The sequence below is a fragment of the Capra hircus genome, chromosome 15, assembly GCF_001704415.2.
Source record: "Capra hircus breed San Clemente chromosome 15, ASM170441v1, whole genome shotgun sequence".
Lineage (NCBI taxonomy): Eukaryota > Metazoa > Chordata > Mammalia > Artiodactyla > Bovidae > Capra > Capra hircus.
In genome coordinates this window covers 28,269,491-28,285,318 of record NC_030822.1, presented here as the reverse complement: position 1 = coordinate 28,285,318, position 15,828 = coordinate 28,269,491, and the positions used below count along the sequence as shown (strand labels likewise).

The 15,828-nt window shown below is 54.0% G+C and overlaps 1 protein-coding gene across 2 annotated transcripts; it reads left to right on the top strand.

Annotated features, from left to right (window-relative positions):
* SERPINH1 (serpin family H member 1) lies at positions 3,819-14,322 on the top strand. Of its 2 annotated transcripts, XM_018059337.1 has the most exons (6): positions 3,848-3,961; positions 5,486-5,529; positions 8,061-8,716; positions 10,196-10,294; positions 10,417-10,649; positions 13,324-13,955. In XM_018059337.1, exons 3-6 carry the CDS (start codon positions 8,095-8,097, stop codon positions 13,624-13,626), a joined length of 1,257 nt encoding a protein of 418 aa, XP_017914826.1. In that variant the 5' UTR covers positions 3,848-3,961; positions 5,486-5,529; positions 8,061-8,094; the 3' UTR covers positions 13,627-13,955. The 2 variants fall into 2 exon arrangements, with proteins under 2 accessions (XP_017914825.1, XP_017914826.1); XM_018059336.1 differs by lacking the exon at positions 5,486-5,529 and having other exon boundaries at positions 3,819-3,961; positions 13,324-14,322.

The window sequence follows — 15,828 nt, the reverse complement described above, 5'->3', positions numbered from 1 at the left end:
TAGGATTTCCAGCTGAGCCCCTGTCAGGGTGGGGTGGGGTGGGTGGGCTCCTGCTGGGAGCAGGGACACAGGAGGAACACACACCTGAAATGCTCAAGAGTTTCTCCGCCTTTCAGATTCTTTCCTCCTTCCAAAGAGTGCCTTTCCCAGAAAGTGCAGCCTGGGAGTGTGGGGGAAGGGCTGCAGTCAGCAAGGCCAGGGCTGGGCTCAGAGCTAAGAATACTGTGGCAAAGGCTCTTGAAACTTTTTTGCTGATGTTGGAAATTTAAAGGAGCCGTTGCCTTTCTTTCTTCAGGGAGGTTGCAGGAGGCTGTGATTGGAGTCCAGCTACTCAGGCAGACACTTCCCATCACTCACTCACTGGCCATGGTTCATCGTGTGCCTTTTCTGGGCATACTCTGTGCTGGGTACTGGGGACTCAGAGGGAGAAGAAATCTCTGCCCATCCAAAATCGCCAGTGACATTCAGGGACATTATAGGGTGATGACACAGATAATGCAGCAGAAGGCCATAGAGGAAGCTTCTGACCCAGTCTGAGCTAAGGTAGAGTCTAATAAGACTGGGAGAGGGTCTCCAGTGCCCTCCCCCAAGCCTCAGCTTCCCTTTTTGTATATGGAGGGCATTGGTCCTTTCTACTCTGACCTTCTAAGGTACTGGGCTTATCTAACAGCATGCGCTTCAGTTTACCCTGCCCCCTAGGTGCGGTCCCTGAGAGTTGTAGCACTCAGCTTCCTCCCAGAGTTCTGGTGAGGCCTCGGAGAGCTGAGTTTAGAGAAAAGGTATAGAGCAAAGGTAATCTCTGTGGGATTCAGACATCTGGACCTGCCGGTAATCAAGACAAACATCTCCTTTCTATTAGCTTTGATGGACGCTTAGCTGACTGGCCAGGCTTCCCTTATGGCTCAGCTGGTAAAGACCAAGTGAAGACCAAGTGAAGTCGCTCAGTCGTGTCCGACTCTTTGCAACCCCATGGACTGTAGCCTACCATGCTCCTCCATTCATGGGATTTTCCAGGAAAGAGTACTGGAGTGGGTTGCCATTCCTTCTCCAGAGGATTTTCCCAACCCAGGGATCGAACCCGGGTCTCCTGCATTGTAGGCACACATTTTACCATCTGAGCCATCCGCCTGCAATGTGGGGGACCTGGGTTTGATCCCTGGGTTGGGAAGATCCCCTGGAGAAGGGAAAGGTTACCCACTCCAGTATTCCGGCCTGGAGAATTCCATGGACTGTATAGTCCATGGGGTGGCAAAGAGTGGCAAAGGCTGCTGGTGTTCACAGTCTGATTACAAGGACTGTGGGAAATCTTAGATCCCAAGAGCTTTAGCTTTAGAGCTTTCACTCCCGGGCTGCTTTGTGACTTTCACTTCACTAGCTGACTGGTCAGTAACCACCTGAGGTCCAAACTGAGGGTGGGATGGGGGGTGGGCTAGAGGGTGGACGGGCCTGGGACCCAGGTGGTTTCCTCAGTTTCCTCGAATAGCAAGGACTTCTTAAAAGCAATACACAGACGAGGCAGGAGGAAGTACATGAAAACCAGGACAGCCAGGTCAAAGATATGGACACCACCCTGAGGCTGAGAGTTTGTCAATGATCAGAACTGTCCAAAGAAAAGGATACTGGGCTGCCTACGAGGGAGGTGAGCTCCCTGTTCTTGGAGGAGCCTGGGTGCTTGCCTTTTTGGGATTCTTGCCTTTTGGGGTTCAGAGAGGACTTCTGCCTGCGGCTGCAGACAAGAACTCATGACCTCTAAGATGCCTCGCAGTCCAGAGTCCTCAATATTTTTATTCTAAGATTCTTTGACTTTGAGTCTTTAAAAAATTTTATTTATTTGGCTGCATTGGGTCTTAGTTGCAGCACGCGTGGGACCTTCACTGCATTGTGCACAATCTTTCATTGTGGCCCAAGGACTCTAGTTGTGGCAGGTGGGCTCAATAGTTGAGGCGAGGCATGTTGGATCTCAGTTCCCTGAACAGGGATCGAACCCTTGTTCCCTGCATCACAAGGAGGGTTCTTAACCACTGAACCACCAGGGAAGTCCCTGATTGAGATTCAACATTCTAAGATTCCTTAGATGAATTCAAAGATCCCACAGGAATATCATATTCTGTGCTGACCACCTTAAGATTCTAGTAATCTCTGATTCTTTGACTTTGATTTGAAGAGACTAAAGCTCTTGGGATCTAAGATTTGCCACAGTCCTTGTAATCAGATTGTGGACACCAGCAGCCTAGCAGCCTAAGTCAGACTGAGAAATTAGTCACCACCACCACCTGGCTAGGGTGGCCAGAACAGGCCCTCCCCTCACCTCTGCAGCTAGGGACCCGAATGATTCATCTGCTGAGTGTGGGCCTAAGTTTACTCCCCAAGATCCAGAGATGCACCTGGAATAAGGATACTCAGCACAGTTTGTTGACTGACTGAATGAGTGAGTGAGTGAACTGTCTCTCTATTCTGTCCCTTCCTGTCCATACTGGGCCCATGGGGCTATCTATGATTTCCCTGTTAAAGATTTGGGGTGGGGATGTCCTAAATAATCTGCCTTCTCAAGTTCCCTACTAAGATATGCATACCCTCCTAACAGGGCTTCCCAGATGGTGCTAGTGATAAAGAACCTGCCTGCCAAGGTAGGAGGCATAAGAGATGTGGGTTTGATCCCTGGGTTGGGAAGATCCCCTGGAGGAGGGCATTCTCTAGTATTCTTTCCTGGAGAATCCCCATGGACAGAGGAGCCTGGCAGGCTACAGTCCATGGGGTCATATAGAGTGGGACATGATTGAAGTGACTTAGCACGCACGCACGGACCCTCCTAAGAATATTCATCCCAAGGGCAGGGACTTTTTCCTGTTCTTGGCTTCCTCTTCTGCACCTGGAACAGAAATGAATACCCCAGCTTAGCTCAGAGCTCCAGAGGCTATCAGTTGTGGGACGGTAGGGGAGAGGAGCTGATAGTGAGACCTGTGGGAGGGGACTCAGATAGGGAGGGGGTAGGGATGACCAAGGAGAGAGAGACAGAGACAGACTAGGAAAGGAGGCAACGAATGACATTTCACAAAGGAACTGAGGCCCAGAAAGGAAAGTAACTTCCTTACGGTCACACAGCATATTACTTAAAGGTCAGCCCGGGTATTCTCCTCGTGCACCCTTTCAGGCCCAGCCAGACTGCCTGGTGTTCCCCAGGTGTCTCCAAGACCTTCTTGCGGTAAGGCCAGGTACAGGAACTGGCTGCCACTCTTCCTGTTAAGGTGGTCCCTGAGGTTGAGCTCCAAGGTGTTCAGGATAAACTGAAGACGGAGAAGGGTGCTGCCTCCCAACCTCTGACCACCTCCCCTGAGAGAAAGGAGAGGAGGGGGCTGGCAGGGGGGCCCAATTTCAGTTCGAGAATGGGGGAGTGGATCCTCCTGAAGGCAGATCCGCTGTCGGGTTAGGGGAGCTGGAAGGTGTGAGATCAGGGATAAGCCGGCTTGTGCCAAGAGCCTTGGGGTGTGGCGGCTCCTCTCCAGCGAGGAGGACCCTGAAGCCCTGTGTCTAAGCGATCGGAACTCTCACTAGGGAGCCCCGTGTCCCCTTCATCTAAGCGGTCCGAACTCAAGAGTCTCAACTGAGTCGAAGGATGCCCGCTCGCTCCGCAGTCGTGCGGGCCCCGGGCGCCCAGCACGGAGCTCCTGGGCGCTGCGATCGCGTCCGATAAGCAGGGCAGTAGGACCCAGGGGCCGGCTGACTGCCTGCAGAAGGAGGGGGCGGAAGCCCGGGTGGTTTGGGGGAGGTCTCTGGCTTTTTTTGGCGAGGCAGGGGCGCCCTCCGGAAGCTTTTCCAACTTTCCAGAAGTTTCTCGGGACGGGCGGGAGGTGGGGTGGGGGAACGCCATATATAGATCTGGAGCGCGGGGGCGCGGCGGAGAGTGGAATCCGTTCGCGGCTCCAGTGTGGCACTGTGACTGCGGTCCCTGCAGCCCGGCCAGGTGAGGGGCGGGGGTGGCCCGGGGGGAGCGGCGGGGAGCAGGGGGAGTTTTTTAGGGGGACTCAAGGGAATGAGAGGGGAGAGCGGCCCGGGCGAGGGTTTAGGGGCCAACCAGAGCCACAGACTAAGCCCGCAGACTGGAGTCCCAGCACTTTTGGGGGCAGCTGGAGAGTTGGAGATGGAGACTAGATGGTGACGGCGGAGAGAGCCTGAGGGCCACCGCCGCGATGGAGCCGGGATGGGCAGTCGGGACACTCCCAGGGCCCGGAGAAAGTGCAGGGTTCCCCAGAAGTGTGGGGCAGGAGTGGTGGTGGCCAGGAGGGAACAGGCGGGCTGGGGGCCACGATGCTGAGGCTCCTCTCTCTGCAGGATCAAGGAGGGAGGATCCGGGTCTGCATTTCCTTCCAGCAAGAACACGGAGGCCAGGCTGGCTTTGCATGTCCCTGTGCCTCCAGCTGTGGGTTGAGGCCCAAGGGCCAGTGGACCAGCCTCCTCACAGGCTTGATGGGGGGAATCTGAGCCTCCTGAGGAAGGGTAGTGGGGAGAGGAGGTGAAATAACCTTGACTTTTCCTGGAGCCTGTCTTGGCTTTCGGAGTCCCCACGGTTTGGGAGGAGTCACCCACCGCGACTCCATTTCTGATCAGCAGCCTGTATGCCTAGGTGATGGCAACTAAAAGAGGGACTTGGCTAGCACCAGTCTCCCCAACCTCCCTCCAAAAAGAGGCTGAGGAGGTGACCAGGTCTGCATCCCCCCAGAGAAGGGAGGACGGACAGGGATGGAGGGGGCTCCCTAGAATGCTTTTGGTCACCCGCTCTAATTCTGTCCGCCGCCACCTGGTTCCTGGAGTCACTGCAGCGTTAAGGTTACTTCAAAGGCCGGGGTTCCCTGCCCCCAGCTTAGGGACATTCCTGAGGTGACTGGAGTGGAGGGAGAAGAATGAAACCGGCTTCCAGCATGGCCAGAAAGCCTGGCCCCGCCTCTTCCAGGGTTTCCGGCTGGTCCCTCTGGTCTGCAGGGCCCGGATGGAGGCTGCAGGAAAATCTGGGGGCTTTGGTTCTCTGGAAGTCTCTGGCTGGGACCACACCCTCCTGCCCTCAGACAGTTCATCTGCCCATCCCCCCTTCCTGAGGCCTCCTGGTCCCCTCCTTTTGTCTCTGGGCACTGGGATTCCCAGCAGAAATGTTTTTTTTAAAAACTGGCTGTAACCGGACACTGAATCCAGCCCTCTGGAGGGGCTCTGTGGGAGCTTCTGGGAGGAGGGAGCCCTGTGCTAGGAAGCCCGACCCCCACTGATCCTTGAGGATGGAGGTGGCTCCCTGCCCCTCTCTGGCCTCAGTTTCTCCTGCTATGCAGTGAAGTGGATGACGTCCGAGTTCCCCCAGATCTGGAGCTGGTTGTGCCTGCCTTCTGCCAGGGGCAGAATAGATGGGGGTCCCTTAGCGGGGCTGGGCCTTCCAGGCCTGTCCTCACCGCCACCCAGCTCTGCCCTACCCCATCCTCCTCACTCTTTTGCTTTCTTTCAGAATGAAAAAGGCAGGCCTTGACCTCCCCCTGAGGCAGTTTCAAGGTACTTTAGACCTCCTCCAGTGTTTGAGACCCTTTCTGGTGCTCCCACCCCTCTGCCAATCTGCTTCCCTTTCATCTACTTAAAAAGCCTGGAATCCAGTCTCCTTCTGGCTAGCTGTGGGGACAGGCCTTGGTTCTGTGATTGTGTATTTTTCTTTGTGGGACCATAAATCATCTAACCTTGGCCTCAGGGCTGGGATTTCTCTGTGGCAACAGGGGCTGGGCTGTGGAAGGCTGGCTTGCTTGCAGTGACTTGCCTTCCTCTGTTCCTGACACTGGGTTAACAGCCCTTCACCCTCGCCGCACATCTCCCTGCAAAGTCTGATGTTGTGGTCTCGAAACTAGGGCCAGAAAGGCTCCGTGGCACCCCACGCCCTGGGACCTGAACCCAGGCCTCCGGCTTCCCGGGCTGGAAGCCCCCCTCTGCAGGCGGGTGGAGATAATTCAGTTTCCAGCCTGCCACGTCACCCGGAGCTGGAGCCGGCAGTAGGAACAGGAGCGCAGCTATGTGGCTGCCTGAGGAATCCCAAACTAGTCATTTGGAGCTTTCTTGAAAAGCCCCTCCCAGCCCTTTGAGGTTCTGGTTGGCTGGGGGTGGGGGCTGTCAAGATAGTGCCTGCCACGTGGCAGGACTGTGAACTGGGCTCCAAGATTATCTCTCCGGAGGATGCTGGTGTCCTCTGCAGAGGTCCAAGCTCTGGCATCCGCTGTTTGGACTAAAGGCGGCCTTTGAATAGGATGACCATATGCCTGTTGTCCTGGCATAATAATTAGTAGTATTCCCACCGACTTGATGGACATGAGTTTGAGTGAACTCTGGGAGTTGGTGATGGACAGGGAGGCCTGGTGTGCTGCGGTTCATGGGGTCGCAAAGAATCAGACACGACTGAGCAACTGAACTGAACTGAACTGATTACCATTTTACTCTCTTAAGTGTCCAAGTGTCCTTGTTTGTACAATAATTATATAGGCCCTCTGCCTCTGAGGCTCTAGGCCTGGTGGGAGGAAGGTGACCTGGGCCCAGAGATATTCTATAGGGTAAAACCTATGCAATTACATTACCTATGCAATCCCTACTTTAGGCTACAGTTCTCTTTGGTACCTTCTCCCAGGCAGTTGTGGGTCTTGGTGGCCTTCCCTCCTTCCCAAATACTGAGGGTCGTTCACCAGGATTCTGAGTTTCCCACCTTGAGGACCACGAGTTGGGATGTGCCAGCACAGTGGGATCCCAGCTTCTACCACAGTTCCTTCCAGCCCTTTTCTTTGCCCTATCATTTCGTCTTCCTTTGTGCTGTCCAAAGGAGAGGTGGAAATGATCTCAAAGTGGGGCGAGTGTGGAAATAAGTCAATGTGGAGAGACTGTCCTGATGGGAGGCCCCAGAGAGGGGGGAGGGGCTTGTCGTAGGGGACCCTGCGACAGCTGTGGTTTGAGGATGGCAGTCCTGAAGCCGCAGTGTAGGTGGGCATGTGCGGCGATCTCTGCCAGATGGGGATGGGAGGGCAGAATGGAATCTGAGTGGCCCTTGCTTCCTGGGAGACTGAATACACAGCTGGCCACCAGCCTCTGGTGAACGGGAGCGGGTGTCAGTGTTCCTTTGAGCTGTAACGTGCCCTGTCCCTTAATATCCTTCCTCTCAGGAAACCTACCCCACCTCCTATCCCCCTCCTGCTTTTGTCCTGGGGATTTCCCATCTGCTCAAGGGGTGGTAGGCAGGCACGTCCTGCGAAGGCAGAGGCCTGGGCATGGAGACCAAGACCCATACAACTTGGAAAATGGGAGCCCGAGACTTAGTGAGGGGTGGCCACACACACACATGCACATTTTCAGACTCAAGGTCACCCTTTGGGGCAGCAGAGTAGAGCATCTGGGTTCTCTCTCATTTAATCAGTGAACCTACCAGTGACTCATTAACATCCCAGCGCAGAAGGGAAGGCATGGGGGAGCAACACTGCACCTCCGCCCACATGGTATCCTCTGTCCAGGCCCCTGAGTTTCATGCAGACCCTCAGCTCGTCTCCCACTTTCCCCCACCCACTGGAAAAGGGTCCCAGGGTTGTAAGAGATCTGAGCTAACCTTCAGCAAACTGAAGAGCCTGGGTTTGGCCAAGTGGCCCTGGTTTCTGTTCATTCAGGAATAGCTGAGGCCTGTTGCATGCTGGGCACAGGGGACTATAAAGGGGGGCCAGACGGGCTGTGTGTCCTGCCCTCCTGGAGGACACAGACTTCCAGGTCTGTGATGGAAACAATATGTAACAGACACATGAGTGTAAATGTTAAGTTCAGTGTAAGAAATAAATACGGCTGAGGTGGCTATTTGCTTGCTTTAGATGAGGAGTCAAAGAAGGCCTCAGAGATCTGGCAGATGGAGAGCCCCAGTTCGGGCAACCTGGAGTTAGGTCTGGGCTCCCCAGAGCTCTGGACTCTCCCACTCCCGTCTCCAGGGGACTCCGTGGCAGCCAGAAGGGTGGGGATGGGTGCAGGGGAAGAACAACTGGGGCTTCAGGAGTGCCCTCTCTCTGCCACCCTCATAGGTCCTCCTCGGTGCTCACAGCCCACCTCCCAGCCATGCGTGCCCTCTTGCTCATCAGCACCATCTGCCTCCTGGCCAGGGCCCTGGCCGCTGAGGTGAAGAAACCCGCGGCTGCAGCAGCTCCGGGCACCGCGGAGAAGCTGAGCCCCAAGGCGGCCACGCTGGCTGAGCGCAGCGCCGGCCTGGCCTTCAGCCTATACCAGGCCATGGCCAAGGACCAGGCGGTGGAGAACATCCTGTTGTCACCGGTGGTGGTGGCCTCGTCCCTGGGGCTAGTGTCGCTGGGCGGCAAGGCGGCCACGGCGTCGCAGGCCAAGGCGGTGCTGAGCGCCGAGCAGCTGCGCGACGATGAGGTGCACGCGGGCCTGGGCGAGCTGCTGCGCTCGCTCAGCAACAGCACGGCGCGCAACGTCACCTGGAAGCTGGGCAGCCGCCTGTATGGGCCCAGCTCCGTGAGCTTCGCAGAGGACTTCGTGCGTAGCAGCAAACAGCACTACAATTGTGAGCACTCCAAGATCAACTTCCGCGACAAGCGGAGCGCCCTGCAGTCCATCAACGAGTGGGCGGCGCAGACCACCGACGGCAAGCTGCCCGAGGTCACCAAGGACGTGGAGCGCACCGATGGCGCGCTGCTAGTCAATGCCATGTTCTTCAAGCGTGAGTCCAGTGGGGCGGGGCAGGGTGGGGCGGGGTCTCCTCTCCCTGAGGCCCCGCCCCCGGCAAGTCCGATCAATCAGTATTTCTGTGCCAAGCACCAGTCCTCATTAACAGCAACCCGTGGACATGGAGGGAGGCAGTTATTGAACTCTTTATATATGACAAACTAGGTTTAGGGAGGTGTAGTGTTGTGTCTGGGGCTTCCCTGGTAGCCCAGCTGGTAAAGAATTTGCCTTCAATTCAGGAGACCTCACTTGGATTACTGGGTCAGGAAGATCCCCTGGAGAAGGGATAGGCTACCCATTCCAGTATTCTTGGGCTTTTCTGGTGGTTCAGATGGTAAAGAACAATGCGAGAGACCTGGATTCGATCCCTGGGTCAGGAAGATCCCCTGGAGGAGGGCATGGGAACCCACTCCAGTATTCCTGTCTGGAGAATCCTGGTGGACACAGGAGCCTGGCAGGCTACAGTCCATGGGGTCGCAGAGTCAGACACGACTGAGCGACTCAGCACGGCACAGCACAGTGTTGTGTCTAAAGGAATGGGACACAGATACAAGCCCAGCCGAAGGACTCCATAGGATGTGTCGCATCACATCAGAGTGCTGTTGATTGTCTTGGAATTAAATTCAGTAATCATTTCTGCCTCAGTAATGAGCTGGCTCCACACCTGTGATCATGCCTAATGCTCAAAGCAACTTTGAGGGTAGGAGGTGTTACCTCCATTTCATAGGTGATAAAACAGGCCGAACTAGGAGGAGAGAACCCAGACTCATGTCCAAGTGCATCTTGAATTGAAGATTTGATTCGGGCTTAATGTGTACTTCTGAGTATCTATATGGATAGCACTGTTGCTCTTACAGGCTGCTATGAGGATGAGGTGCCCCTGTTTGACAAATGAGGGGACCAAGATAGGAGCGGTGAAAGGTCTTGCAGCCAGTTGGTGACTGAGACTGAATTTGAACACGGGTCTGGATGTGACTTTGGTCAGGACTCAGGCCACTGTCACAAATGCAAGGTTTTGGGGGTCATGTTCTTTGGTCACAGGGACAGGGCTTGCAGACAAGAATTAAAGGCAATCTTGGGGCACAAACCTCAGCTGGCAGGGGGTGTGGGGAGTTCAGCTCAGCACGTGTTTCCCAAATGCCTGGCAGGGGTCAGGGTAGAGGTGGACATGGCAGTGGCTGGACTGAGGATCCTCCGTTTGGAGATATTTCCTGTCATGTGGAAACTGCCAGGCCCTGACTATGTGTAGAGAGCACTGTCTTCAGGCTGCATGTCCCCATTCCGAAAGCAGGAGCATGTACTCTAGGGGACTGGGTGCACAGCGAGGAGGTGGGCTGCAGCTGAACCTCAAAGACTGGAACGAAGGCCTGTGGCAGGGGTGAATCATCTGGGATGCTCAGTTGGGAGAATGTGTTTACAGGGTAAGGGGAGCAGCGCATCTGTTTCTGATCTTGTGTTCTACTTCCTGCTACAGCGCACTGGGACGAGAGATTCCACCACAAGATGGTGGACAACCGAGGCTTCATGGTGACCCGTTCCTATACCGTGGGTGTCACCATGATGCACCGGACAGGTAGGTGCCTTGCAGAGTAGGGTGGGCCGGGCGGGTGGGCAATGTGAGGGTCCGAGGGTGCTGAGGGCCTGGCCCGCCCTCGCCCCACAGCATGCCCAGTACCCTTTCGGCTTTTCTCCCAGGTCTCTACAACTACTATGACGACGAGAAGGAGAAGCTGCAGATGGTGGAGATGCCGCTGGCGCACAAGCTGTCCAGCCTCATCATCATCATGCCCCACCACGTGGAGCCCCTTGAGCGCCTGGAAAAGCTGCTGACCAAAGAGCAGCTGAAGGTCTGGATGGGCAAGATGCAGAAGAAGGCTGTAGCCATCTCCCTGCCCAAGGGAGTCGTGGAGGTGACCCACGACCTGCAGGTGAGGGGAGGCCCAACTCAGGGGCCTGCAGGGCTTAGAGTTGGGCAGGGGGGTGGTCTGTCACCAGCTCAGCGGGTCTGTCCTGAGCCCCTCTGGGTGTCCAGGCAGTACTGGGCTGTGCCAAGGGAGGGGGGCATGGGTCCCTGCCTTTGGGAAGATGGTGACAACATCAATACTTAAGTATAATTGAGCACCTGCTGTGTGCCAGGCACACTTCCTAAGCACTCTGCATGTGTTAAATTCTTAATCCTCAACACCATATTAGGCAGGACTATCAGCCTTATCTTACAGATGAGGAAACTGAGGCTCAGAAAAGTTGAATAACTTATCCAGAGTCATACAGTCACTAACTCAGACATTTAGCATCAAGCCATGTCCTTAATCTTACATTGTGCTGCCTCTTAGCACAAGGTGTAGGCATACCTCATTTTATCGTGCTTTTCTTTATTGCAATTTTTTTTTTTTTACAAATTTTTGAAGATTTATGGCAACTCTACATCAAGCAAGTCTGGCTCCACTTTTCCAACAGCGTTTGCTCATTTCATGTCTCTGGGTCCCATTTTGGTAATTCTCTCAATATTTCAAACCCTCCACCAGCAAAAGATTACAGCTCCCTAAAGACTCAGATGATGGTTAGCATTTTTAGCAATGAAACATTTTTAATTAAGGTACATACATTGTTTTAAGGGATAATGCTGTTGCAGACTTGATAGACTATAGTGCAAACATAACGTTTATATGCATCGGGAAAGCAAAAAATTTGTGTGACTCACTTATTGCAATATTCACTTCATTGTGGTGGTCTGGAACCAAACCCGCAATGTCTCTAGGGTATGCCTCCACTATTCAAGCTGGAGGATTGTTCCCCATGCACTAGTAAGACTAATAATAGCTTTCAGCTCTGAGTCACTTGGTTGGAAACTTAACCAACCTGCTAAGCATCGTTTCCCCCTCATGACCACCCTGGGTGGTGGGCAGCAGCTCAGAGAGAAGCAGTGACTTGCTCAGGTTACCCTGGATAGTAAGTGCTGGGGCTGCAGTTCTCAGGTGGAGACTCAGGGTGGCCTTTCTGTCAATCAGGAGAGATTTTTTTTTTTTTCTCTGTTCAAAAAGGAAAACTTTCATCTCATTCCTCCCTTAGGTTCCAGAAACGTTTCTGTAGGTGATCGCTTGCCTGCAGAATTGATTCAGACTTGCTGCTGAGGGAGTGTGGAGGAGAAAGCTTGAGATGAGATGGGGCTTAGACTCCAAGCTGGAGGCTGGTAGAACTTGTGTGGTCTGTGCGGTAGACAGCATGAGGTTTCCAGAGAGAAGCCACACCCGTCTCCCTCCTGGGCTTGTTCTGACACTCCCCCAGCCCGTTCTGCAGTTGCCATCACCTGACTCGTCTTCTTTCTCCCGTGTTTTCCTGGCACGCTGGGTGGACACACTGTCTACCACCCTACAGTAGATGGAGGTGGAAAATTCCAAGTGGTAATTTGTGCAAAGTCATGGGGACTGGAATAGCTGGGCCTCGAATGCCTCTCTCGGGACACCTGGACTCTCAGGCCCCTAGGTATCAGGCCGGTTTGGCCATGCTGGGGAGGTGCACTGTCCTCCAGAAGCTGGGCCCTGAGGGCAGCTGTTCACTCAGCCGACAGTTCTTTACCACCGCCTCTTCTGCACTGAGAGCAGGGTGAGCCCCAAACATGGGCCCTGCCTTGAGGGAGCACCGAGCCAGGTGGGAGAGACGACAGGACCATATACTGATAGAGCGAGGCCAGGGCTGCGTGGCTCCAGTCTTGTGGGGCTGGGAAGGCTCCCCAGAAGACGTGGCGTCTAAAGGGCCTTACAGAGACAGGGTAGACACAAAGATGCTATTGAGGAGGCAGTTTCAGGGAAGCTGTTGCATGGAGAGCAGAGTGGTACATGCTAGGGGTGAAACTGTGATGCAAGCACACTTCCTAGGAAAGAGCTTGTCCTTGGCTTCCAGGGGCTGTGCAGAGCCTTGGAAAGAGAGAGAGAAGAGAGAGAGAGAGTGTGTGTGTGTGTGTTAACTTTTGAGATACTATGGAAATACATTAACATATATTAAAAATAGATTAATGTAAGGAACCCTCATGTATCCATCACTCAACATCAACTATCACACCCATCAGGTTATCTTGAAGCAAATCCCAGCCTTCATATCACTCTGGAAAGATTTTAAGCCCCAGAGTGATGTGGTCAGAGCTGTCCTTAGGTCAGTCTTTCTCAAACATGAGTGTGTCAAGAATTACCTGGAGAGTTGGTTAAGAAGGGTTCCTGGTCTACCTACAGACACTGTGATTCAGAGGCTCTGGGCTGGAGCAGAAAACGTGCATTTCATATAAGCCCCCAGGGGAGGCCGATGCTGGCTGTCTACTACTCATACCACAGGTCAAGACTGCTCAGTGGGTCCAGGCATATATTCTGCCTTTTCCCCCTGAGTCTTGGTTTCCTCATCTGTGAAGTGGTGATTGGAAGCTCTTGCAGGGCTGTCAAGAATTAGGAAAGTGGTTTGCAGTTTCCACACCATGTCTGGCACACAGAAGGTGGCCAGGGAATGGTGACTTCTGCTCAGAGAAGAAGAGAGACAGTGGGTGGTGTGGGTGGAGGGTAAGGGGCTAGGAACTTTGCCTACCATGGCTTCACCATCATCCACCTGGTTCTACAGAAACACTTGGCTGGGCTGGGTCTGACCGAGGCCATCGACAAGAACAAGGCAGACCTGTCTCGCATGTCGGGCAAGAAGGACCTGTACCTGGCCAGCGTGTTCCACGCCACTGCCTTCGAGTGGGACACGGACGGCAACCCCTTCGACCAGGACATCTACGGGCGTGAGGAGCTGCGCAGCCCCAAGCTCTTCTACGCCGACCACCCCTTCATCTTCCTGGTTCGAGACACCCAGAGCGGCTCTCTGCTGTTCATCGGGCGCCTAGTCCGGCCCAAGGGCGACAAGATGCGAGACGAGTTGTAGGGCCCCAGGGTGGGTGTGGGATGGCAGGGGGCAGTGGGAGGCTCCTGAGACACATGGGTGCTACGGGGGTGGGGGAGCTGAGGTACCGACCTTGGATAGTCTGTGGGGTGGGGGTGGGAAAACGGGGGGCTTCCTGCGTGTCTGAGCAGCCCTTCCCGGCCTGGATTCACTCTGCTTGGACACGGTCCCCCAGGTGTCATGATGCTGAGCCCAGAGACCCCGTGTCCCATGGGAGCTGGACGGCAGTCGTCGAGCCCCGCTCTCAGTCCTGGGATCCAGCCTGCCTCAATCAGTGTTCATATTTATAGCCCAGTGCTTTCTCATCTGTGAGATGGAATCGAGCTGGGGGTTCAGCCAAGCCCTCATGGAATGGGGGCCCTCTTCCTGACACGACCACCACCTCAGCCCCCTCCCAATCTTCTCCCAACTTCCCTCATTTATAAAACTAGGTGCTGCAGTCCCTGGGACAGGTACTCCCACAGTGAGTCTGACCCCTGAGAGGGGGTTAAGAAATAGCTCATGGAGGGGGGTGGGTTTGGGCAGACTCCGATCAGGCATCATGGGGATGAACATTGTTTTTTTCCTTTTATAGATTTTCAGAAATGGGGAGGAAAGTGGGGAAATGAGCCTTTGTTGCTATCAAACCAAGAACTTATTTGTACAATTTTTTTTTTCAATAAAACTTTTCCAGTGAAATTTTGTTGGATCATGGAAGGTGACTGGATCGGAGGTTACCATGTCATTCTTCCCTGGGGACAAGGATTCCTTCTGTTAAGCCCTGTTTGCTACTAATAGTCCTTGTCAGGCCCCCAAATCCTGGCAGATAGTGAGATAATACTGTGTGGCAGGCCCACTGTGCTGACTCTGGGAATTGTGGCTCTGGCTGCCCCTGGAGAGGTGGAGGCTGCAGGGCCAGAATGGAGCCCAGGGCTTTGCTGTCCTGCTGCCTTCAGGATCCCAGTCTTCAGCCCCGAGGCCTTCCTTTCAGTCTGACCTCATCCACATCCAGGGCCGGAGGGCACAAGCTCAGGCTCCCTGACTGGGCAGGACTTTGTGAAGAAGGAGCTTGTAGGGTCCTTGCTCTGTACTTCGGTTTGGAGCAGGAGCCGAGGAGAGTCCTGATACACAGTGGTTATCTCTTCTGAGGCTTGGGGCTCCTGACCTCACAGCTCAGGGAGGGAGAGGGCAAGTGGATTGCACAGGACAGAAGAGGAGTGGCCAGCGAGGCAGAGGAACAGAGGAAACTGGGTTCATGACCCATCTCTGCTGCTTGCTGGCTGTGTAACTTTGGGCACCTCTCCCACTTCCTTTTGCCAACAACTCTGCCCTGGGTGGTGTTGGTCTCAAAAGGAAGTCCCTGCCTGACTGGGCAACCTAGGTAGAGTCCTCCAAGAAGTGAATGGGCTGCAGAAGGGCCAGCCCATTCATTCTCATTATTACCATAATGCCATGGCTGTTCAGAGCTCCAGGGCTGTTCTCTGTTGTGGACTCAGTAAATTAGATCTCTGCCCTCAAAAAGTTTCATCTAGAAGTGGAGACGTAGAGACAGTGACAAGCACGCTCAGTACGGTGTTCCAGACGTGCCACGCTTATTCTCCTGAGCCAGGGCCTTTGCACTAGTTCTTTCTGGAAAATGATTCTAGATCTTTGCAAGACTGCTCTTTTTTTGGTCTTCCAGAAATCAGCCTAAATATCTACTCCACAAAGCATTCCGTAACCTCACTATATAAGCAGCTTCGATTTTTAGTCAGTTGTTCAATCACTCAGTCGTGTCCAACTCTGCGACCCCATGGATTGTAGCACACCAGGCTTCCCTGTCCTTCACCATCTCCTGGAGCTTGCTCAGACTCGTCCATTGAGTCGGTGATGCCATCCAACTATCTTGTCCTCTGTTGTCCCCTTCTCCTGTCTTCAATCTTTCCCAGCATCAGGGTCTTTTCAAATGAGTCAGTTCTTTGCATCAGATGGCCAAAGTATTGGAGCCTCAGCCTCAGCCTCAGCATCAGTCCCTCTGATGAATATTCAGGATTAATTTCCTTTAGGATGGACTGGTTGGATCTCCTTGCAGTCCAAGGGGCTCTCAAGAGTCTTCTCCAACACCACAGTTCAAAAGCATCAATTCTTTGGTGCTCAAGCTTCTTTAGGGTCCAACTCTCATATCCATACATGACCACTGGAAAAACCATAGCCTTGACTAGATGG

What these genes read in the sequence shown, in the direction of transcription:
- SERPINH1 (XM_018059336.1), top strand. Translation starts at nt 8,095, where the DNA reads ATGCGTGCCCTCTTGCTCATCAGCACCATCTGCCTCCTGGCCAGGGCC. An exon ending in CAATGCCATGTTCTTCAAGC is followed by an intron (nt 8,717 to 10,195) that starts GTGAGTCCAGTG and finishes TTCCTGCTACAG; the next exon opens with CGCACTGGGACGAGAGATTC. An exon ending in AGGTGACCCACGACCTGCAG is followed by an intron (nt 10,650 to 13,323) that starts GTGAGGGGAGGC and finishes CTGGTTCTACAG; the next exon opens with AAACACTTGGCTGGGCTGGG.